The sequence below is a fragment of the Ischnura elegans genome, chromosome 11 (assembly GCF_921293095.1).
Source record: "Ischnura elegans chromosome 11, ioIscEleg1.1, whole genome shotgun sequence".
NCBI classification, from domain to species: domain Eukaryota; kingdom Metazoa; phylum Arthropoda; class Insecta; order Odonata; family Coenagrionidae; genus Ischnura; species Ischnura elegans.
This window is the reverse complement of record NC_060256.1, coordinates 33,820,202-33,846,085: the sequence shown is the minus strand read 5'-3', so window position 1 is coordinate 33,846,085 and position 25,884 is coordinate 33,820,202. Positions and strand designations below refer to the sequence as shown.

Sequence of the window (25,884 nt, the reverse complement as noted above, 5' to 3'; positions counted from 1 at the left end):
GAAGAAATTTGTTCTCAGAATAAAATAAGTGTTCCAAATAAACTCACAAAGCTTGCATTTAAAGAGGGACATGTTCTTAATGTGTAATTAAAAAAAAACAATGTATGTACATACAAATAGAAAGATCGTAGAAAGCTCAGATGGTAGCTTAGAAGTGACCATCTGACCTTCATCATAAGGCATAGAAGCTATGGTAGAAATCCTTATGTACGTTTTGCTATTATTTATGTTTCTCTTTCTGTGATTAACATTCATTACTGCCCAATAAGATTGTTATGATAAGAGCATTATTAACTCCAAAAATGGCAAAAGATATGGTGGAAATTATGGATAAAGTGAAGTGACCATGTGAGTGAGGTGAAATAATAGCTTTAGTTATCATGTTTGTGGTACTTTAAAGGAAAGATGATTGTTTTTTAAAGCCCCATGGACTCATTTTTCGTGGACGATAGTTTTGGGCGTGTTCCAGCTTCCATCTTCGGGTCCCAAAGATGGGAGCTGGAACGTGCCCAAAACTGTCGTCCACCAAAAATGAGTCGATTCAGCATTAACCTGGAAACAATCATCAATTTAATCACTGAGGAAGCCTCTGTAACAACCACCATAAAGGAATAATCTCCAATAATTAACTTAAAATAGTAATAAGTATGATAAAAACCAAAGTTAAATAATTAAATTTCTTGCGCACAGGTATGATCACACCCCCCTGAATGAAGCTGTTCAGCATGACCACCATGAAATAATCAAGCTCCTTGTCAATTGTGGAGCCCATCTCATGATCCCGCCAAAAGTCCTCGGGGAAAAACTTTGCAAGTGAGTGCTTCATGAGTGTGTGAGTGATTTTAACATTTAAACACATGGGATGTGCCAGTGCATGATTATTTGGGACATAAATCTACATTTTACCACTCAATGGGCTTTAGCAGAGGTGTTCAAACTCAAGCTGAGAATCCTAAAAGAGGATTAATGTCCAATTTCAAAGTATGTTTTAGAAGTGTCTCCAAAGAATCATAAATTGTATTTTCAAAATGACCATCTTTTCAGTTATTGGCTGTCGGAATAATTCAGTGGCCCACTCATTGAAAATTAATTTGGTAAATTCACTTTCTTTAATAATGGCCTCGCATTCATTTTGATTGCACTGAAGTAAGAATGGGCGGGGTAAATACCTTCTTTCAATTTGAACACACATCTCAAATATATATTCTTATCTCACATAGAGTTATTGAAATAAATATAAATAGTGAGTGGCTCTCATCTCCTTAAATTTGCTACAAAGTAGTTTTTAAGTCACGTATTATCTTTTTAGTGAGTGTTTTTAAAATTTTCTTGTGTAATTTGTTTCCCTCTTTTTTTTGAGCACATTTACTCCCATTTTTAAGCAGGCATTGCATCTGGTATTCTGTGCTTAAGGGAAATGATTCCTTGGGTGATGAAATTTTTAATGTAAATCATGAATCATTTATATTAACAGAAAAAAGAAGAGCTCTTGCGATGCTTTATGTTGTATTTGAGGCATTTCTTGATTTATCAAACACTACAGATACTTTCATTATATTTTGGTGTACCAATACATATTCAACTGTTTTGGTGTCTAACTTTGTCTTTAGGAGACCTAAAAATGTTCTCTGAATCATCCCTTATTCTGTGGGAAATGTTGAGATTTCTATGAAATGCGTGGTTTCATATCTTCGCGGACAATGCGGCATTTTTTTATCAATGGAAAAAATATCTATGTACTTTTTGGTAGTCAAGGGTTTGTTGTTTTACTTTGTTGTGTGACTTTTTATAAATGGTTGAGAATAAAAACTCGAAGTAGATACAGTAAAGTCTTGATTTTACGAAGTCAGTGGGACCGGAAAATTGGCACTTCGTAAAATCGAGTTTCGTAAATTCAAACCTTTTTCATAAGTCACGAAAAAAATGTTCGCTTTTGTTTCTTCCGCCATTTTTTGTCTTTAGTGGTCTTATTTAAATGTTTTCGATGGTTATTCTCGGTATAATTCATAGAAAAGGCTTTTTGCTATCGATTTATGATGTGAAAAATCGTTAAATAATTATACCACCATAAAATTCCCATTTCTTGTTCATACTTCAACATCAACGATCGCCAAAGAAATTCCCGACCAGTTTAGAAAACGTAATCAAATAATGAATTGCACTGTTTATTATAAGAATTAACAGTAATTCTACACTACTTCCTCATAGGGTGTAAGGAAAAGAGAATGAATTTCAACTACCGTCAGTTGTAAAGGTGTGTTGAGAATAATTATTTTCATACATGCTAATATTATTTCTGTTCATGCAATTTTAAGGGTAGAGTGTACCAGTGATATGTTTTGCTTGCTATGTATTCTATTACAACGAAATATGACGCTCATGGATTAGGATTAACATAATATAATTAAATCATCCTATTTCTGCTCTAATGCACACCCTAGATAAATTACCACCAGCCGCCACTGATCAACGTCCATTTCCGGATGTTATTAATTTCTGTTCCCATTTATAAAAGTAGCAAATAGATTTGAAAGAATGATAATCATGAATAAAAATATCTAAATCGATATCCAAACGCACATAAGCAAAATAGATGAATGTATACATACCGATCCATCGCAAGTAATACCGCTCAAGCTTCTTCCGGTATAGAACTTTAAAATCCTGGATAATGCCTTGGTCCAAGGGCTGGGACTTGCTAGTTGAGTTCGGGGGTAAACAGAGGACTCGAACATTAGCCAATTTTAGATCTTCCACGTATTTATGAATGGTGGCATTATCCATTATTAAAACAATTTTGCTGTTCTCTCCAGCAATTTTTCTCTGTAGACGTATAACCGTTTGCTGGAAAATTTCTCGGGTCATCCAGCTGTTTTAATTTCATGGTAAAATATGGGGAGGGCTTCCAATTTTACATGTTTTAAGCACCGTGGCCTTTCAAATTTCCCAATGACAACGGGCTTATTTTGTCCGTGCCCGTTTGGTTGACGCACAGCCCCACAGTAACACGCACTTTACTCTTTTTCCCCCCATGGCACCTTTGCCCTTTGAAACCCAGGGTTGCGTCAGGTAATGCATTAAAAAATAGTCCAGTTTCAGGGGCCAGCGAGGGTGAGCTCGTCGAGGAAAGGGTCCCGGATTAGGGACCCTTCGAAGTGCTTCGGCGAAAAGTAGTCAAGTAGTCTTCGAAGTACGTTCACAGCAGTGCAAAGGGTTAATTAGGGGTGTACGAAATACTCCACGCGACCTTCCTGACATGTTAAACTACGAATTATTGTCGATGCTATGTTTACGAACAGGCACGTAAATAGGGGCATAATGTCAGCCGCGATATTTTAACTGAACTCCTACTCCCCCTAAATTCCCACAGTGAGGTTTTTGGCGACCCATTTCTCTCCAAAGTTGCATTATCATTTACGATTTCGCACTTTTGATGGACCACAGTTGAAAGCGCTGATTTTATAGCTACTAACGCCGGCGTAACTAGTTTTCTTGACAAATTTTTCGCCGTAGTTCGTATAAACGAATGCCATTTGCTCCTGGGGACCGAGCCGAGGTTCCTAAATTCAAAAAATTTCGTATAATCGAAACTTCGTATAATCGAATAGCGCCTTGTATTTAGCATAGGCTTTTCACCGGGACCGCAATATCACTTCGTATAATCGAAAACTTCGTAAAATCCTGCTTCGTAAAATCAAGAGTTTACTGTAGTGGAACCTGATTTTTCCGGACTAACTGCCAAAGCTTGTATAGTTGCTCGAAGACTTCGTCTACGGATTACCGAAATAATAATTTTTTTATCAGGAAATTGTCCTCATTCCACAGGGCCGCCATCCGAGGAGATGTGACTAAACTTAAGTCATACAAGATCGCTGGTGCAAACCTCAATCAGTGTGATCAATCTGGAAGGACACCCCTGCATGTGGTAAGCACTCTGGTGAATGCGCATAAATGTTGAGACAGGCCCAGCCAGGCTTTTCTTAGCTGCCTGTTAACTTTATTCAGGAGCATCATTAGTCTATAATTATTTAAATTATGATTTGCTGATGATAGTTGGAATCCAAAATCGAATTTAAGTTGGAAATTAAATCTGTTAAACTGGTTTTTCAGCTCATTTGCGTGTATCCCATTTGCCTTTTTATATAGGTTTTGTTTCAACAAATGTATGCATGTGAAATGAGTTTTCTATTATTTGAATATTATAAATTAACTTTTAATTTCGCAGATGGAGTTCATAATTTATTTCTCAACCAATGCTTTCACATAAGCTAATTCGTCTACTAAAAATCATATTGCACCATTGAGTAGGCAGATAGATTGAGTCTTAATCATGTGGGAGAGTATTAAATTTTGAAGCAACGATTTGCATAGTAGTCATGATAGATATTGCAATAAGTCCAGATTGTATGTGTGTTTTTTGGGGAAAAGTATCACTATTTGGAGTGATCATTTGTTAACAGACTAGTCAACTTTGTCAACTGCTAGTGGAATATTTCGAGTGGAGTCCTCTGTAATTGGCCTTGTGCTGTTTTTGGACTGGATTAAATAAATAAATATTTGAATTCACTTTATTCGTGCTGCAAGTAGCGAATCTTACATGGAAAAGTATTTTTACTCAAACTATTTGTAGATGCAGTCAAGGTGGAGTGAATGTCTACCTGATCCGATGCTCTTTTCAGTTATCATTTGGATTTTAAATTCACCTTCACAGTTAATGAAGCTCTAAGGTTGCACTCCCAAAATTAAGCTCAAATGCTAATTCCTTCACCACTTTATTAAATTTGGAAAAAATTGATTGAGAGTGAAAATCATGCACGGATAATCCGCTACAGTGATGTACCGTAGCCAGATAATCGGGAGTCTGCTGTTTTTACTTTATGCGAGTAAAACTATTTCTTAATATGTACAAGCTTGGAAAATGTAAAAGACAAAATGAGTGATAAATTGCCAAACACATATGTTCGAGAATTCATTTTTTAATGGGTAATTAAGGACCTTGATAATAATTAGGGTTTGATAAAAACACTCAAAATAATCACAACTTGTAATCATATGTATTGCCTTTTGAATATTGCCTTTAAACGCCTTTCATGGAGTATTACATTGTTTATTAACCACTTATTTAATTATAAGTTATTGAGATGGGTTTGGTATTTAGATTATACTTTCAATGAAAAGAAGAAAATAATATAATTGCTGACATATTGTGTGTATTGTTGTTGGGACGAATATTGGCAAAATTTTAAATTGAAATTTTAGAAAGCACGCAGAAAATCAGCTGAAATTGATAGTCGAATCCAATGTAAATTGAGCCTATTGTTAAATGAGGGTCTAACGTGATTATAATCAAAGGACCATAACTCAATAACCCATCCCCATCAAATATTGTCTTTAAGGGTAACAGCTGGTTTCCCTTCACCCCCACATTGTGCATATAGAGGCAGCTTGCAGGGTAATTCAGAGATTTAATTAAATATTTTCCTTTGTGCTACTCCTGCAGGCAATGCTCCATGGGCACAAGGAATGTGCCCTTTACCTCCTTGGTGAGGGGTGCAGAATGGATGCCGAAGACATGATGGGCCTCACTCCTCGAGATTATGCAGCGAAGGCTGGCTCTATTGGCATGGTAACTCTGCTAGAAACAAAAAATACTCTCCACCATGTGAAAGTGTTGTAACTATTTAGTGCTTCCATCTTTCAGACATGAATCGGGCTTCCATATTGTGATCTTCCTTAGCCTTTCCTGGGCAAATACAAGCATCCTCCAATCAGAGGGTGAACATATCTACGCAAGATCTCCTAGACAGTGACACTACCTCAGAATTATGGACTAGTGGGCCCCACTGTGAAGTTTTATAGCTTTAACGATTGAAATTTGTTGAAGGTTTGTAGGTTTAAGTCAGAAAGTGTACATGAGTCAAATCAAAGTTACCTTTGTGCTGAAAATAAATTGTAGAGATTGTTATCTTCAGTAATGCTGTGTGTTTGTGCTTGTTCAGTGGCAAGATTTAAGGGTAGGGATGGTGGTATTGGATAGCTCGGATCCAAATATGCATGGATAATGTCCCTCAACTGGTTCTTCGGGTGAGGGGCATTATATGCGGAACAAAATTTGCTGAAGAAATAGAATCTGGTTCCAAAAAATTAAATTAATGCTTCAATGAATGCAGTGTATGTAAAATGGGTTGGAATGAGTTCCAGTCCTCTCTTTGCATGCACTGTGACTCTTGTCCTACTAATGAACCATTTTGTTTCACAGCTCTTGCGAAGGTAATGCAACAGAATTTCAGCTGTGAAAAATTTTATTTGAAGGCAAAATAGGGCAGGCACATAGTGTGACTCTTCCCAAGTGATTGAACAACCATCGGGGAAATCACAGTGCCATAGGATAATAACCACATCAAAGGTAACTACGTCATAGATTTCACAAAACCACCCTCCGCCCTCCATCAGCCCATGCCTCTTGATGTGTTTTTTCATTTCCAAGACCACACTGACTGCAAATCATTAGCTTTGAAGGAAAATATCAAGTTACAGGAAAAAAATGGAAACAAGTTCATCCCTACCCTGTCTCACCAACAGCCCTTTTACGGCCTACCTGCTTCAATCCTCCCTTTTTCTGGAGGCCAAATGCTAGTTGAGTTGCTGGGTTTGAAGGCGTCTAGCTTTCAGAAATTGAATGTCATATGCAAGATTCAAAACAATGAGACTAAATGTGATGCATTTCAGACAGTACATAGCTAAGTCTTTTTAGGCTCTATTTGATTGATATAAAACTTTCTAGTTACTACAAGGCTATACCAATATTCAACTTTGTCCACACAATTTAGTAAGGCTATATCAAGCATTCGCACTCAATTGAGTAACACTATATCAATTGCCCAGAGGTCAATTGACAAGTAAGAACATTCTTGGCTGCTGCTTGGGGGTCTACCTTTGATACTTGGGGCATAGCAACTAAGCTTCACTTGGAAGTTTTTTTAGTAGTCTTATAGGATGATTGAGATTAAATATAATTAAATTCATCACAATGTATATGCAGACTACCATATTTAGTCATTAGCTGTTTAATTGCTTAGTTACAGCTTCTGGAAATTTCATATTATATACAATGATTGTAGCTACTTTGATATATCTTGATTGCATTATTCCATGAAAATTTTCTACAGCACAGAATCAATTGCAACAGCAAAAGCGAAGTGTGATTTTTTGAGTAGTTGTTGCCCAAACAGGAATACACTCTTCAATAGTCTTTGGGTACTGGGGAGTCGACGGTGCGATGGGCATCCCAATTCATGGGAAATTTGGGTACTGTTCAGCAGTTTCTATTTCACAAACGTTTCTTAACCAGGTGTCCCATTTCAGCCCCAAATGGAAGCAGTTTTGCAGGGCTCTAAACATACCTATGTAAATTTACGTTTCACCTACCTGAAAAAGTCAAATGCAATGCTGGTGAAACTATATATTTTACTCTGAGGAAAAATGGATGCAAGTGGTGCTAAACCTGAAACAACTTCTTCAGATTAATTAAGCTGTAGAAACTTAAAAAAGTGCACACACCTCAATATCTAATTGGGTTGGCTTTGAGGGCATGGTGACTCAGCTTAAGATAACAAAAACACTCCATCATGTGAGAGTGTTGTTACAACTAACTTATTCGTGCTTCCATCAGTCAGGCATGAATCAGGCTTCCATATCGTGTTTTTCCTCAGCCTCACTGAGCCAATACAAGCATCCCTCCTTTTCACCCCGTTCACTACTTATTAACATTCAAGATGAGGTGATGTAAGTTTAAAGGGGAAGAGGATGGTTAAAACAGATTATAAATATTTGTAAATCATTCACAAAAATGACAAAAGGTACAAAGTCTTGCAACTCTTCATGTTTATTTCTCATTTTTTCCATTAACTCATAAACACTGTAATTCACCATTTAACAATGAATAGCCAACATATTTTACATGTAAAGCAGAAAGGATATGGCTAAACAAATCCATCTTGGAATGGAATAGAGAAACAGAATCATCTGCTTGCAATAAGATCATAGTCATGGACTACTATGAATTATTTCAACCAGGGAACAACAAAGACAAAGTAAATTCAACATTAAAATTAAATAGATGCTATAAAAAGTTGCCAAAAAATGAACAACCATTGTGAATATTGGCTCACAATTTTTAATACCATATAATTATTTATATATATTTACATACATATATACTCTTCAAATTCAGACTGTCTGAGGTCCATATGGCCTATCATATTTAGGATAAAGACTTAATTTGTAAGTGAATATTGACTGATGATATTATTCAAACAGCAGCATATCATATACATACATGTATTCATCACAATCAACCAAGCCCCATTTTTTCCAATAATTCCACAGAGGGAGATAACCTCTCGACAGAATTTGGAACCATAATATACAGAGCTATTTACAGACATCAGTAGGATATCTGGCCTTTAGGCCAGAAGGGAAGGGGAGTCAGCATAATTCTTCCACCAGTGCGCAGCCAAAACGGACAGTTGCTGCACTCTCATGGGGAGACATCCGTGACATGAACAATCCATTCTCTTAGTCACACAAAGGAAAACCAGTTTGAGTCATTTCGCACTCAAAACCCACAGTAGCTCATTCAGTGTAATATACATTGTTAAAAAATATAATGTCATAATTGTTTTCAGCAGGGACTAGTGCTTGGGCATTTTTTTTAATACATAAAAGAGTCGACATTACTTAGCTAGAGAGGAGGGTTACATTACAGATAGGGGCATGCTAATGGTGAATCTGCTAATTAAGAGGTTTTGCTGGGAATACGTGAAGGGAATAGAAACAAACTGGGAGTAGTAATAATTATTGTCGTCACTCTCTCTATGAACCAAACCACGACCCCTTGCATCCCCCCTTTAATTAATTTGACGACATGTTAATAGGCAAATGGTCCCCGGCATTTTTATTCATTCCCTCCTCCTCCCCACGCAAGAAACGCACCCAAAGGCAAAAGAGTAGCAGAGGGGGCCCTAGACCCAGCTGCTTACGCTGCACAGCTTCCCTTCTCACACACGGAGGGCATGTCTTGGCATGGGTGCACACAATCGAGTGGCCTGCGCGACGGACCCTTCAGTGGGACACGGGCACGAGGATGGATGAGACATCCCACAGCTTGAGGAGTCGGTCGTGGCCTACGGTCAGAAGCCGACCCCTCGCCTCGTCCAGGTCCATACACACGATCGAGTGGTGACTGTCATGGGAGACGGCCATCTGGGGCTGCTGTTGTTGGGATGCCCATCTCACCGTCGACACCCCAGTGTGATATGGCCTGTGGAGAATGAGGGGTCCGTCAGCAGCAACTCAAAATAGAGGTACCACCCCAAGCATACAATCTCGAGTTACCGTCAAAATTATTCTTAAAAACAAATTTTGCAAAATCCCCGGAATTTATTGAGTTAGCCATGGCAATCACATGCATATTGTGGCAACATATTCTAATCACAACATTAATCTCAAGAGCAGTTTTTATCTGGAGAGGAGAGTTACAACTTTTCTTATAGCTTTCATGGCAAACAATTCTGTAAGAGTGATATTGTTCTTATAATATTAATATCCTGTAATATTAATAAGACTAAATGGCAGTGCTTAAAAAGCTCACTTCCAAATTATGAGAAATCCACCCTATAACCATGTCTTCAGAAAGAATCCTGTTAGACCAGTCATTTCATTCCAAAATGCAGAATAACCCCAAGGTGGAAAGGTGATTTGTGAGATATACAATCAAAGGCTTCAGTTCTTTCACTTATCTGAAATCTGAGTGACTTTTCACACTATATTTTAAAAACACTCAATTTTCTAGCAACTAAATGCCTATACCTTCTGTTAACTCTACGACCATTTCGCGCGATAGCAACAAATTTTGGAAACTAATTGTATTAATAGTTGTGAAAAGAGGGAGAGAGAAGAGTACTCACTCTCCATTGGTCTGTTCAGCCTGTTGTCCTGTGCCACTTCCCGAGGGTGGGGAGACAACCTCGCCATGGCACGGCTTGCACAGCCGCACCTCAAACTGGAAGCCCATCTCGGGGACAGGAGCACGGGCAGGGGAGCAAGCATCACACAGCGCTCGACCACATCGCCTTCAGTAATCCAAGGAGGAGAATTATTTGTTACTACTTCAACAAGTAAGACATTTGTGTAAGCCTCCCTTCAACAAGTAAGATATTAAAAAATTTAACATAAAGCAAGTTGCAACATGAGAGTTACATAAATACATAAATTATTTGCATTACTATAAATAAAATAAAATAAAATTTTTATTCACCTGCTTGGTCTTACATGATGTAGACATAGGCTTTGTCATATTATATCTACTCCTTAAAATATAGATTCAATATTCACATTCCGTAGGATTTGAAATTTTCATGTTGGCAAATACAAACATGCAAAATTGAAACATATATGTAGATACAATAGTATACAATTTATAAGTAGGTTTTATGAGTGATAATATTTGCAAGTTTTTACTAATTTACAATTTTCCAACATTTTACAAATTACAATTCCTTTTGGGTTTTTAGAAAAAAAGAGAATTCATCAACAGTATAAAAAACTTCACTGAGTTTTAAGGTTTTTACTTTCCTTTTAAATTGCCCAAGGGATGTGATATTCCTGATACTCTGGGGTAGAATGTTGTACAATTTTTTTCCATTATGGTACGGACCATCACTACATAGTTTTGTATTTCTAGTTAAGACATGTAGTTTAACTCTAGATCTAGTTTTATAGCTATGGTACTCGTAATAATTTGTTAATACTTAAACAAGTAAGACATATGTGTAAGCCTTCCTTCAAAAAGTAAGATATTAAAAAATTTAACATAACGGAAGTTGCAACATGAGACAGTTAAATGAATACATATATTATTTGCATTACTATAGTGCACTCTCGTTAATACAAACAACGTTATAACGAAGTTCTCATTTTTACGAAGTAATCGTTGGTCCCAACGGAAAGCCTATTTCAAAAAAGAACCATTGTTATGAAATCAAGAACCTCAGTCCCAGGGCTGGCGGTTTTAAAATGAACTTTATTACGAAGTTCCAAGGGTAAGAAACAGTATTTAGGTGGACATACATACACTAAGCTACATCATCATCATTGCGCTACATTTAAATTCTCTTCGTGCACTGTACCCAAGAGCATCAATAGGGTGGTTTCCCATTTCTTTTTTATTGCCTAAACTGAAAGATGATTACTCCTAAAGTACGTATTTCATGCTTTTAGATTTTTAAATGACGATATCTATTTTTCGATATGAACTTATTAAAACTAAACCTCGCTCCCGTTAACTCCTCCGGTTTCTGTCATCAAAGTAAAGTAAATTGAGATCGAGGCTTCATTTAACAAAGAGAGTTACGAGGCAACAACCTTTCCAAATGGAAGGACCAACATGATTTACAAAGACACTTTTCAAAAAAGAGGTAGATAGTTGAGAAAATTAGGGTGGTCACTCAAATATGACAATATAACAGGGTGGTTTCCTATTATTTTTTTATTGCCTAAATCGAAAGATTTTTACTCCTGGAGTACGTATTTCACGCTTTTAGATTTTTAAATGACGATATCTACTTTTTGCGATTAAATGAAAAGTAAAAATTTTCAAGCGCTCGAAAACACGACGGCTAAGTATGAATGCTGGGAAAAGCCCGTGTGACATCATTATGATACTGGCTCTAGCCGTGTGAGGCCACCTTGGTGCGAGGCTATGAGCACTGATACAATGCAGGCTGCTAGCGGGTAGCGCTTGGCTTAAATAAGGATTATTTATACCCTATCAAGCGAAGGAAACTTTCCGACCATATGCAGTTTTAATAGGTGATTATTAAGACATGTTTCCCTGAGCGTTGTGCCTCATGTATGCATTGGTAGTCTCACACAATGTAAAACTCCTATCAACTCGTATAGAAACTAGGTCCCTGTGATGTCACGTGGAGTGGCATCGCATGGGCGCCAATCTGGCCTTTTTCAAATGCGGTTAAAATTGACCATTGCCATTCGTCTAAACTGGGATTTCTAAAAGCAAATACATAATTTGTTTATTCAGAATACACTAATGGTGGGTAATGAATCGCAATCAATGCCTTTTGTTTTCTTTAATGAAGGAAACTACCCTATCATGGTTCTTTCTTCAGTAGGAGATACTTCAGTATTCAAGCGACATTATATAATACGTTTCAGTCCTGTGGAATCATGGTTACCATGCATGCATTGGTAATCTCAGACGATGTAGAACTCCTGACTACTCGTATAGCATCTAGGTCCCTGTGACGTCACATGGAGTGGCATTGCATGACCGCCGATTGCCAATTGCAAATTGGCCGCATGATAAGTCCTCTTGTGACGAACATTTAACTTTCAAAGATATGAACATTCGAAAAATTCAAGCGTGCCCAAAATTTCAAATCTGGCGATTTTGGAGATGGCTGATGAGATGCAGTGAGTCATACTGGCACTTTGGGCACAGGCTGAAAAAAGTGTCAATTAAATTCGTTGTGAATTTAATAACTGTTCAGCATTTCACTAGTTCTTCCTTCTTGTGGATAGCACACTTTATTTGGCTCCATCCGAGTTGCACGCACAGCTACATCAGTTGGTCAAAATCGTGAGTTGATGCAATATTGTAATGCAGTGTTGCATTATGCAGGATAACCACCCTTTTCTACGTCTTGCATAGGATTATCAACTTATGAACAAGGTCTTGGAATGCATCTTGTTCGTACACCGAGGTTTTACTGTATTTGTTCATAATTTAATTGCATATATTATAAACATGACTTTGAAGCTATTCCGCAGGGCGAATATAAGTACAGGAGATTGAAGAGAAAAGGAATTTCGGCAAGGTATGTTTATGCGATGACTCCTAAAAGGAACTCTTGAGAAATTTGTTATTAAGAACCTCTGGTTTTTCGGTTCAGTGAACTTCATAATAATGTAAGTTTACTGATATTATTATGTAATATTATTTTATAAATATTGGTGTACATCAATATAAACAGCAAAGGAGGTTTGGAAATAGCTACATAGACGAAGGAAGTTTAAGGAAAGAAAGAAGAAGGGAAAGAGGAGATGACAATGTGAAAAGATAGGCTGATACGTGAACTGAGTGGAAAGTCACCACAAACCAATCCCAGGATTGCTGACTGATGATGATAATCATTTAGGCATAAAAATATACATATCTGAATTACATCGTCATTTTTTTCCATCCATTTAGAGGGACAGGTCCAGCAATCGCTCCAGTGATGACAAAAAAAGACCATTTCCCATGATCATTTTCCCTAATGGCTCTAGGAATGAAATTCCCATCCCTTTTTTCATCAATTGGCACGTCCCTTTTTCAATAGCTGAAACCATCACTCAAACCTTCCTTCAGCCAATCAGAACACATGGCCGATAACCAGAGATGGCAATAGAAACGAAACAAAAGTCGAAACCAGTAAAGTTTCAATAGTTTTGTTCCTGGGAGCGAAATGTAGAAACGAAACGAAATGGATTTAAACCCAGGGAGCTAAACTCAGGGTCGAACCGATATCGGAGTCAAAACTACTTCTGGTCGAAACTAAACTAAAACTCTGGGACAAAATGAAACAGAGATAATGTTTCGGACTGCTGAGACCACGTGCTTCACCTTCGAAGATTAGTTTCGACCCACACCACGAGTACAAATTATGGTTGAATGAAGTAGAGGTTCGACCTACCGCCATTAGATGCATGGGGAATTTTTACTACTAAAAGGAGAACGGTGAACACAAACTGGCCATTCAATTTTTAAGCACAATTTTTTAATCTTTCCATATTCTGTCATGAAATGGGTCGCAACTATTCCCTCTTTTCCTAAACCCAGGCCTCGTATTTTCGTTTCGCTCCGGGTCGAAACGAAACATTTTCCTTTCGTTTTACTTGCCATCCCTGCCAATAACAGCAATTGTAATACCACGCTAGGCTTTAACTTGAACAGCAGTTGTAAATACAGAAAGTGACGGAATATGCAATGGAAAAAGGGGCGGGGGAAATGATTGTGAGATTCAGAAAATGATACATCGAGGGATCATTTCTTTGGTCCCTGAAAAGCTATCGCTGGAGTTATCACTCAAAGGGATGGAATAAATGTGAGTCAGGCTTAAGCTTCAAAAATTACATTTCCTCCTTCAATACCTTTCCACACACAGAGAAAGACATATAGTATAGCTACCACAATGGATAAGGAGCAGGTTATTTCTGATGCCAGAATTCTCTTCACCCTTCATTCCGCGGCGGCAAATGATCTTTATAGCTTACACCACAACAACTCCATACTATTGGAGGTCTTCATACCTGCAGTGGTGCTGCCTCCGGAGTCCCATGCGTCCTACGCCACCCTCCAGCACAGCCTTAAAGTTCCAGAAGAAGGGCAGGCCGCAACCCTGGCACACATCACTCTCCTGCCACTCAGGGGTCTGCGCGCATTTGTGGGAGTGCATTGCGTGCATGGCAGAGAACATCAAACAATGAAAAAATGGTGAGAGAGGAAGTACTATGAGACTCACAGAAAGTGTACCACTGAATAAATTAATTTTCGGATTAAAAAGTGTAGTCCCCTACATGTCAAATAATATTTAAAATGCACTCTCACTCTGTATGAAAGAGATTTTGCAACTTCCACAAAACATACTTTATTCACTACACGACATGTTTATATGATTTCAAATCAGTTTCCATAGAGTGAGACCCTTGAAAATTATGTAAAATCATTAAAACACGTAGAGTAGAGAATGAAGTTTTTCAGTGGGTTAGGCAAGATCTCTTTCATTTATGATGGATTCATTCCACCACGTCTGACCTGAAACTACGATTTGCAATCTCATCAATAAAATTAAGCTGAAACATTTTCACTGGAAATCTCAAATAATATCAAAAAGAAGTATCAATCATTGCTGCATTCAATAAAATGATTCGCTTACAGCTTTGTAGTAACACGTAAATATCAAAGAGTGAGAAAATGATCCAGCCACACCTGGAAGCAACAGACAGGATTTCCTATGCCTCAGAATATAACAGCATGTAGTACAAAATTTTCAGGGGAATTTGCAACAGAAAAAGTTTACTTGTAATAAGGAAGCCATTCCCAAGCACTCTTAAATAGCAAAACTGACCTCTTTCCTCTTAACAGCCATGTTCCAGAAAAAGAGTGTTGAGTCCTCACCCCCAGAGATTAATTGTTTGGCAGCTGAAGCATAGCACAGGGCTGCCACCACCTTGCTGAAAAAAGACATGCGATTCAAAATTTAAATACAAGCTGAAGAACTTTTATACAAGATAACATCATATGCATCTTCAGCATATTAGTAGATAAAAAATTACTGGCAATTTTCCACAAATACTTCAATTTTACTTCACGACCAGTTCCATACATTTGGTACTCCTGAAGATAATCCAAAATTTTTTTCATTGATTACGAAGTAAAATTAAAATATTTGTAGAAATTTGCCAGTAACTTTTAATTTATTAATACTTACATTTTATTTTTAGCATCATTCTTATTTTATGGTAAATTTTATACAAGTCAATACTAGACAGAGGGAGGAGAGAGAAATTTCAAGATATTTTTTGCCTTGAATATCACCAACTTTAGGGTTAAACTATTCAGCATGCAGCATGAAGAGATATGGTGGGAGGGTAGGGTAAATAATTGACTTACAGGTGGCCCTGCAACTCGTATGCCGTTCCTTTACGTCCCCCGATGTCCCACACAATCACAGAGTGGTCGAAAGAACCCGAGAAGAGGAGGCGCTCGCCAGCGTCCCAGGCAAGGCATCGGACACTGCCTGTGTGTCCCTTGAGGGTGGTCACAAGCGTGATGGCACAGTTGCTCACTGAGTCCAGGGGAGGGTCCACCTTGAGCATCGCTATCTGCCCCGAGTAATCGCCCACAAACACATGGCGGGACTCAACATCATACATGTTGCATTCGTCAAGGCCATACATTCGCAATGGATAGGGGATCAAACCACGGCATTTGAATACGATGGACTCTCACCTTTACAAATTTTGAGCCAAAAAAGTTAGATATTATTGACAAGGAACTTGGAATCAACATTTTTCTGATAACACATACAAAAATATTGTATCTCCTCTATAATTACCAGCTCTATACCTCGTTCAATGGTATTAGGCTCAACTACGTGGAAGTTAATACTCGAAAATGAGAAGGAGACTTCGTTGATTTCTACTGATTTATTTCGCCCATACAACATGTTTCGAACGTACGACAGGTATGAAACATGTCGTACGGACGAAATAAATCAGCTCTATAACTTTCTTTAAACAAATTTAATAATAATTATAGCTGTAGAATGGCTTAAGATGCACAAATACGATTGAAAATAAATCATATGATATCAATGACAGTCTCTGGATAAATTGTAAGGGAGGTAGTAGGAATTTCAGTTAAAATATGATACTTTTAAGGGCTTGAAGTGTACCGCAGTAAAAACCTACTTCACACAAAGTGGTACGAAAAAGGTCCAAAACTTGGTAGAAAGGTTCAGTTTGTGATAAGGCTGTAAATACAGTCATTAAATAACACCTTTTCTAGGAACAAAATGAAACTTGGATGATCAAATTCAATGGTAAAGGGTAAGTCGGGCTAGGGTTGGGGGCTAGTTACTTTCCTTGGGAAACCTTGTGCACTTAAAAAAATTTTGATTTGAGAAGCAGGTGCCTAGAGGCTTCATCTCGCATTTCAAACCAGCACCCCTAGATCAGCAGAAAGCACTTGACCCACTTGCTACCATCTCCCCTTTTTTCCATAACTTTTCCCAAATACGAAAAATAATGGCTGATCTTGTACTTATCATGTACATATACATATATGAAAAAGCAATTTAATGCATAGTTTTCTATTTTTTTAAGTGGAATATTGGTCTTAATAACTGAGTCTGTAATATCATAGTTTAACAACTCTCTATGTAGTTGGATCTTTGTTATGCGTCTAGCAAAATCTCTATTGTGGATGGTCCAGTTCCTTGGAAATCTTCCTTGCTTGTATGTAGAGCTATAGACAGGTGCTTCTGGCAGAAAACAAAAATAATGCATCCTATCTACCCTAACACCGCAGAATTTACTTTCTGTAAAACACACAAAACAAATTGCTAGCATACTCATCAACGCAAGTAAACACATTAAAATTTTTTGGCATTTCATTAGGCAAAAACTCACCCTTAGTAATATGACTTTTGCTTGAAGCCTACACCCTAACCACCAGAATGTCGAAACATCAAGAAATCGGCCTTTAACTTAACACTTGCACAACAGCGGACGACTGGAAAGGAAGTTGTTGAAAGTGTATCGCACTGTGGCCATATTGAGAAATCAGACTTGAAAACCCATGGCTTTCTAGAACAGTGGATTCAAAAACTGAATATTCATTGAGAGGATGCGTGTAAGTATGGAATGCCATAAGTTGGTTATTCATAACTAGGTGAGGTCTGTACCAAGTGAAGAAGGATACTTGAGAGTCAAGCACCAAGCTTGGAGCTGGTGTCGCCCAAGCAGACGACCTGTGACAGCGCAGTGGACCGCAAAACACTTGTCCCTGCCACAGCTGAACAGCCAGCGGTTCTTGGGAACATAGAGAAGGGCTGCCACCCGCCCCATGTGCACCCCTGTGTAGTCCCTCGAGTGTGTCATACCATTGTAGTCCTCAGACAAACAAAATTCCTGCAATGAGACCCCAATAATGCTCTTATCAATTGCAATCTACACTTTGAGAAGCACAAGAATTGAATTAAATCTTGAGAATTCAAACACAACTTACAGAGGTGTGCAACTGTCACTTACTTAATTAACAGAATCAATGGGTTAAGGAACCCCTTGAACATTAATAATACACAATATTAGCCACACATAAAGATAGTTTATATCATACCAAAACTTGGCATAATTTTGCTCCGAGTTCCTACTTGTTCACAAACATGCACATAATGATAACAACTTCTTTCAAATTTTGTTCTATCAGACTTGATACCAATTGCAAATAAGGGACTTATAACTAAAATTAGATTTAACATTATGGCAACTAAAATACAGGGCCGGATTTCATAAGGCAAAATAGGCATGTGCCTATGGGCGTAGCAGTCCAAGGGGCGCCTTCTGTCACCTCATGCAAGTGGCTATGTCTTATCATAAAAATCGGGGAGGGGGGGCTCAATGGAGAGGTGCCTATGGCGTAACTTTAGGTAAAACCCTCGCCGGCCTCGGTGGCGGCGGGGTAACGTTCTCGCCTGCCAAACAAGAGGTTGCGGGTTCGAGTCCCGCCTGGGTATGTTTCCCCGGTCCAGGGCATGGTCGTTTGTTTACATTTACTTGTTACATTTGTTGAACACCCCGGTGTAAAATGGCCAATGAGAGCTGTATCCGGTGGTTTGAGAATAAAATAAAAAAATAAATAAAATAAAAATAAATCCGGCCCTGCTAAAATACATATCTATGAACTCTCAAATGGTGCAATGATACTTGATATGAAAGGGCAAATTGTATGCAATTACAAATTTGCATAAAATATGAGAGAAAAAAGTGGATATGAACGTTTTTCACTTAAGAATTGGCCATTTTCAGCTTGGGAAGTCATTTTGCCCAGCCTAAAATCAGAGGGAAGGGAGAAATGTCATTACTAAAAACACAGTATTTCCATCGAGCATTTGTACTCATGAAAATCCACTGGAAGTAGCATACAGTATATTCAGGATCACAAAAATACAGAAATTTTGTGGAAGAGTATGTTCATGCAGCAATGCACCAGATACAATTCTGCAGTGCTCTGAATTCATCTGAAGCTATCATCCCACGCCTCATTTCCCTCAACATTCATCCCCATCTAAGGGGTGAATCCAGACATAAGTAAATTGAATGGGGTGGAGGGGGCTTCGAGGAAGCACAGACAATATGAACTATGTACATGCCTTAAATTAGTAGATAGGCATAGACAATAACATCATCAGAGATGTCAAGGATAGATCAGCTTGAAATTTGGTGTTACGGAAGAATGATAAAGATTAAGTAGATTTATCATGTGAACATTGTGGAATTTATAAGATGTGCTGGACAGAAGAATTTTGAAAAGGTTGAGAAGTTGGTACAACTCGTTCAGCCACATCATCAGATATAAAGGCCTGATGAAGACAATTATAGTAAGTAAAGGATGGATAAGGAAGGCCTTTAATGAACTAAGTAGAGGGAGTTTCGAAGGATTATGTTAAGCAGACAAATTATATGTATGCTAAAAGAAAAGCTGACATCTGAATTGAATGGAATTCTGCATCAAACCTATCAACGATCGCAGACTGTTGAATATTACATTTTTGCATATACATATAAGTAATAGTACGAGAAAGTCAATTTATAGATAACAAAATATTCATGCACTGAGGTTTGACCATGATTTGGAGGAAAAGGGAAGGAAAATGTTACTTCACACCAATTACATTTAAACAGATCCTTCAATGACATTCATATTTTTTGGGAATGCCAGGCTGCCTTGGTCAACCCTCTAGCTCATCACAGGTTATTGCATATTTACTTCACCACCTATGGGATGAGAACAACTGCAAAGAATGTAACTTACAGATAAGCTGCCATTTTCCATGCCAACAAAGAGCAGTCGAGTCTCCCTGTTAAAACACACTGCTGTAGCACCAGAGGCCATGTAGTGGCAAATGCTTGGCCAGTACTGGCCTGAATCTCGTTTTAGCCATACCCGTACAGATCTGTGAAAAAAATTGCAGAAGTTTTGTTATCAAAATAGGAATTTTAATTGATAATTTTGTTTACATTAAACAGGACTAAGTATGCACAGGGGCACATTCCAATACTGCTAGATAACAGCCGAGAAAAACTGTGTACACCTCGATTCTTAGTTTTAGGTTATAAAGCTCGTTTTGAAGTTCCACCATGTGACGTTTCGCTTGCGCCAATTACGTGAAATAAATTAAAAAATTTAAGCATTATTGGGAACAAATTAAGTTGAATAGATTGGTAGATTAAGAGTCATGCTTTCATTCACTCAATCAGTGATTCAATCCCAGAGTTGGTTTGGTTGGGTAAGGATGGAGCTTGTCTAGGATTAGGCCACAACCATGTGAAGGCGCATGTTTTGCTTTCATATACTTACATTAAAACTCCTAACCTATCAAATTGCTCCCACTTAACTTTTTAACATATTATTATGACACATATTTGCAGGAATTCGTATTCTGCAGCATCTTAGGATGTTTGACTCACGCTTTCACAACCATTGAAGGTGGCATCATCAAGAGAACCTGAAGATGCAGCAGAACTCAAACAACTGCAAAGACATGAATCTCTTTGAAAGCCTACCATTCCCATTCTTAATATGATAATAAAGGAGGAAAAACCTAATTTTGCGTTCATTAATTACCAAATTTGGATCTAGTGCTATCAAAACTTTCTTGATGTATGAAGTTGAGGAAGAGAAAACCGGGACTTAGCACCTTAAGGAATTACTTACATTTCACAAATTCATGCCATTAACAATTGCATGAATTGAGATCATACATAAAACAACTGAAGTACCAACACGAATCGTGAATAAAGTAAACGTACGACCTGAGCAGGTATTTTTCAAAAAGAAGATGTAATAAAGGCGTTACAAAACATTTGTTTATAGATGATTTATTGTACAGATCACTAACACACTTAAGCTTATCAACTTACTATATTGCAGAGCAATTTATGATTCCTGGAAATCTTATAATTCATATTACTGTGCGTAAATACAGGAATTATGTGACATAAAGTGGGATCGAAAAGCAGAATGTAATGTGAATAAGAATCTGCTGCACATGACACGTCATGATAGAAATTATTATGAAACGAATTGAACGAACTACAAACAATGAGAACGCTACGTGAGATAATACATTAGAGTTTTAAAACTTGGTATTAGTAAACCTACTCTAATTTTGAATGACTTAACAAGGGATGCCATGGAATCATTTGGAGATTGGTCATAATTCATCATAAATAAAATATTAAGGTAAGAAATAATGGCAGACATAAACTATAACACACATGTAAAAATCACAGATCCAGCCACACAAAGCATTGCTGATGAGGAAGTGGTTGTTTACATAATCTTTCAGGAAGGATAGAAGCTGAATGTCAACACAAAAAACATAACATTTTACCTATCGTCAGAGACACTAATAACTCCATCTTCACCGGGAATAATGACCGCTGCATTTACATCGTCGTTACAACCTTCTAGTTTGGACAAAAGGACCGGTTTCCGAGTAGAACTATATTTTTCACTGCTAGAGCCGGGAGCTGGTTTAATCTCCGCAGCCATGTTGTCAATAAGATTAGTCATATGGAAGGCGCTGTTGCCAGTGGAACATACGTGTTTTGCCGTTCTACTCGTTTTCAACTTGTCAAATCTTCCTTGATCATATGACTTCCTTCGAGACGTTGCTCTCTGGAAAAGGCTTTGTCCTTTAATTAAGTATGGTAACAATGTTACTGATCAGGAAAATATCTTTTCCCGACGTGAAATACCGTTTGTGCATCGTCGTGACCCATGTTTGGAAATTTTACAGCCGAGATAAAAATGGGAAGAGCAGATTCCTTTTATAAGAGGACCGAATGATCAATGAAGCCCGCGTGGGTGTGGCTTCGCAAAATTATTAGCTCCATGTTTGTATGATAATACCTACGAAATGTTAATTGTAGTCAAGCTCATGCCATTGTAATATGATTATATTTGATTTTTTTCTTGCCAAGTTAAAAGCTCCGCCTGCTTTTCGTAGCATATCAGGAAATTGGCTGGGCCTGTCTTAGTGAATACCTTCTCCTACCGAATAACCACATCGTGGATAATGTGGCACTGCAGTACTGGTTACAGATAGGCTTTTGAGCTTAACGGGTCATATAAGATTGCCATTTGTATTCCATTGTGATCAGTCGACTGCTTCTTTTCTCATACCACTCTTGACGCCTCATCTAGGCGGCCTAGAAGCAGGGGCGGATACAGAAAACACTCAAGGGGGGGGCGCAAAAGATATATTGAGTTGCCTTTACTTTTTATCGCGATATCGCAATAAAAAATAATCAAGTCACAGGCAGAGTAAAATAAAATTTTAATTAATGTAATTATACACATATATAAGACTATGCCATCTTATGATATAAAAAAAGTCACAATCGTGGTTCTGCCATGTTTGCCAATGCGGCCGGACCCCCAAGGGAGGGGCGCGCGCCCCCCGCGCCCCCCATCTGTATCCGCCACTGCCTAGAAGTAATTCCTTGCTACACCCCCCTAATAATTTTGCCTTACACTTGTTTCTTGTACAGGGATAGATCCCCTTTTCTAAAATTTCTTTAAGACTTAAAGAATTACCGGTGAATGCTTGAAACTGCCTTGTAATTGTGTCTTTGTAACTCTGTTGGTTATGTCAGCATTCATGTAATTGGACTGATGGAATTGCTGAAAATTTGGGTGGAGAGAACTCTGCTGTGTTCGAGTTGGATTAACGAAGCACGAGGCATTTACTAATACCCTTTCAGACCACATTGCCAGTAATGCAGCTCAGCTCAGTCGTCTTAGCTCGTCATTGAGAATTATATTGCAATTCAAATTTGTTCAACATAAGGGTTGACATTGGTCACTGGCTGGTTAACGAGCTCCATAGTAACTCCACTGGTGGCCTTGACTAATAAGGGTCATAGTTCCTCACAATTTCATCTTAGGTTCAAGATAATTTCAACACAGTTTCCTTTGGGTGGGTGGGGGGGTGTTTCGAAGGCGGTTGCTAGGGAGGACTTAGTCTTCCCATCAGAGATGGATAGAGAGCATAGTTTTTCAGTCAGAAAATTTCAATTTCTGGGATGTATGCATTAAACACACTAGCATGTATAATGAATTGCTTAACACACACACTGAGGAACTGCATACATTATTACCATACAATGCCATTCAACTGAGTTCTGAAAGGTCCTTTGGTGGAGTGGTCTCCCATTGCCTTCCTCATCGCATGATGTCCATTGACTATGAGAACTCCCCCTTATAGGAAAAATTTTCACCCTCAGGATAACAGGGTGCCCCTCCTTCTGACCACCCAGACACTCAGAATTTGCATTTAACAAATGAGTCGTTTCTAAGTGTTCACATTTCTAGTTGCTTTCCTGGCACCACTTTGGAGATTTTATTCAGTACTCTTGGGTTGTAACCAAAGTCTAAGAACCATTTCCTTGCCCAAGGATGGAGGTATGGTATTCAGAAAACCAATGTTATCCTCATGGAAGGTTATCTGGGAACTCCGCGTGGTCTCCAACTCCATCTCGGCCAACATTTTGTTGTACGAGTTTTTCATCATCATCAGGGCCCTGATGATGATGGACGACTCGTACGTCGAAATGTCAGCCGAGATTGAGTTGGAGATCTGGACCCGGTGGAATTCCCGAATAACCTTCCATGATTCGACACGCCGGGAAAGCCTGCAATCATTCTTCAATGTTATCCTGCTTCTTGCAGGCCATCTGAAAGATTTATTCAGGGTGCTCTAAATTGTCAGCTGTTTGAAATCTTCAATATTGTTGACAGCAAGCGAGAGGGGACATCCCATGGTCATGCCTATGTCTCAGTGGTAATATCTCCTTATCCAACAAGACTTTCGTAGGCAAAACTCTCTTATTTGAAGGAAATTCTTTGGTAATCCTCTCTGAGTGAGTTCTTTGATAAGCCAGGTGGCATCATCTTTTGGGACTTTGGTGAACAGGGATATTACATCAAAGTCTATCAATGCAACTGCCTTCAATTCAGGATCGGATGTAATGCATTGAATTTTGGCTTAACTTGCCCATTCTTTACGTTACTCTATCCTAGGCAAATAGAGATAAAATAAACTTTCCATGCTATGCTGAAGGTGTCACCATAATCAGACCCATAGCCAGGCATTTGCTCTGGAGGAGGAGCAGGATGAGTGGAAGGGTGGATTTAGGGGGGTCAGAAGTCATGACCCCTCAAATTTGATCAAAATTTAAAATTGTTTTAGTTAATTAGATTTGTATATCTAAATGTCTAATAATTTTCAATTTCATCTGTTGCTATGAATAAGAATGAAATTATTGGCTCCAAAATTCACATAATTGGGTATTTTAAAAAATTTTACCCAGGAGAACACCCCTCTCTCCCGGGAGGTTTTCCATACTCCCCAGACCAAGGTCATGACCCCCCCAACATCATGGGCGGATCCAGGATTTCTTTCTGGGAGGGGCACAAGCACGGCCGTATCCAGGATTTTGTTCAGGGGGGGGCACAAGGATACCTTGTTATACAAAACGAACGAAATCAGAATGGGACCGTATTAAAAATCTGGCATATTTTTAAGGGTCTGGGGGGGGCACGTGCCCCCCCCTTGGATCCGCCTATGCCCAACATCGTGTTTGAGTCAGAAGAATAGGGAGAACCTGATTTTTTTAAAAGGTCTACTTAAAAAGCTTACTTTAAGAGCCATGATCAAAACACAAATATATGTAGTGTGGAAATTACCATTTGTGTTTTAATCATGGATATATGTAGCATTATTCCACAAAATTAAGCCTGAAACGATTATTATTTTAGAGGTTTTTTTTTAAGATTTGTATTATCAAATTTTATAAGCTGTAAAATTCTCAATTTTTACAGTATTTTTTTCTGTAAAAACTGCTATTTTTATTAACTTTAATACAATTTTTAACAGCCAGATCAGCATCAAAACCCATTTCCGGGCATACAATTTCCTAAACTTTTCCGGGGTGGAGGGGGGTGGGCATTGTGAGCCCCAGCTGAAGAGCCCCCATTTACCCCAGACCACCACTGGTGCTAGAGGAGGATCAAGTGGACAGATAGGGTGAAAAACAAGGAGGCATATCCGAAAAAGAGTAAAAGAAGAGAAAACAGTGCAAAGAATCATACTCTGTGGATTGGCCATGTGAAGGCATAACTTGATTCATCCATAGTACATACTACAATAGGGTAGTTTCCTTCATCAAAGAAAAAGAATGGCATTGATTGCGATTCGTTACCCACCAGTAGTGAATTCATAATATACAAATTGGTTTGAGAAATCCCAGTTCAGGCGAATGTTTATGGTCAATTTTAACCTCATTTGAAAAAGGCCAGATAGGCCCCCATGCGATGCCATTCCATGTGACGTCACAGGGACCTAGATGTTTTATGAGTAGATAGGACTTTCGCATCGTCTGAGATTATCAATACATGCATATGACACAGAGCTCAGGGAAACATTTCTTAATAATCACCTATTAAAATTGCCTGTGGACGGAAAGTTTCCTTCGCTTGATAGGGTATTAATAATCCTTATCTAAGCCAAGCTCCACCTGTTAGCAGCATACTCTGATACCTGCTAGCAGCCTGCATTGTATCAGTGCTCATAGCCTTGCACCAAGGTGGCCTCACACGGCTAGAGCCAGTACCATAATGATGTCACATGGGCTTTTCCCAGCATTCATACTTAGCCGTCGTGTTTTCGAGCGCTTGAAAATTTTTACTTTTCATTTAATCGCAAAAAGTAGATATCGTCATTTAAAAATCTAAAAGTGTGAAATACGTACTCCAGGAGTAAAAATCTTTCAATTTTGGCAATTAAAAAAATAATAGGAAACCACCCTAGTTAAAGGTTTGTATATTTCAGTCCTCCACTCCTCCCTTTCCCAAGCTCATTCCTTCTTCCCCGTGCCTTTCTTCATCTGTTCAATTACATACCTATCAGCCTTCCCTGTGGGACTTTTCCTTTTATTATGTATATTCCTTGCATAATTATGTAATTTATATGC

At 38.3% G+C, this 25,884-nt stretch overlaps 2 protein-coding genes across 4 annotated transcripts in view; one reads left to right on the top strand and one right to left on the bottom strand.

Moving 5' to 3' along the window:
- Nucleotides 1-5,975, top strand: part of LOC124168112 (L-asparaginase-like) — a 59,740-nt gene extending 53,765 nt beyond the window's left edge. For 2 of the 3 annotated variants that reach the window (XM_046546226.1, XM_046546227.1), the window contains 3 exons: nt 691-813; nt 3,826-3,925; nt 5,501-5,975. In XM_046546226.1, the coding sequence (XP_046402182.1) occupies nt 691-813; nt 3,826-3,925; nt 5,501-5,677 (400 nt within the window). In that variant the 3' untranslated portion in view covers nt 5,678-5,975. The remainder of the gene's footprint in view (nt 1-690; nt 814-3,825; nt 3,926-5,500) is intronic. The other variant, XM_046546228.1, reaches the window with a different exon arrangement.
- A 1,889-nt stretch (nt 5,976-7,864) lies between these two features.
- Nucleotides 7,865-21,424, bottom strand: LOC124167863 (WD repeat and FYVE domain-containing protein 2). The gene is made up of 8 exons (XM_046545914.1): nt 21,240-21,424; nt 19,658-19,799; nt 17,546-17,754; nt 15,734-15,994; nt 15,189-15,294; nt 14,371-14,492; nt 9,969-10,133; nt 7,865-9,322 (listed from the first exon to the last, which is right to left on the bottom strand). Exons 1-8 carry the CDS (start codon nt 21,419-21,421, stop codon nt 9,124-9,126), a joined length of 1,386 nt encoding a protein of 461 aa, XP_046401870.1. The 5' UTR covers nt 21,422-21,424; the 3' UTR covers nt 7,865-9,123.
- Between the last annotated feature and the right edge of the window lie 4,460 nt (nt 21,425-25,884).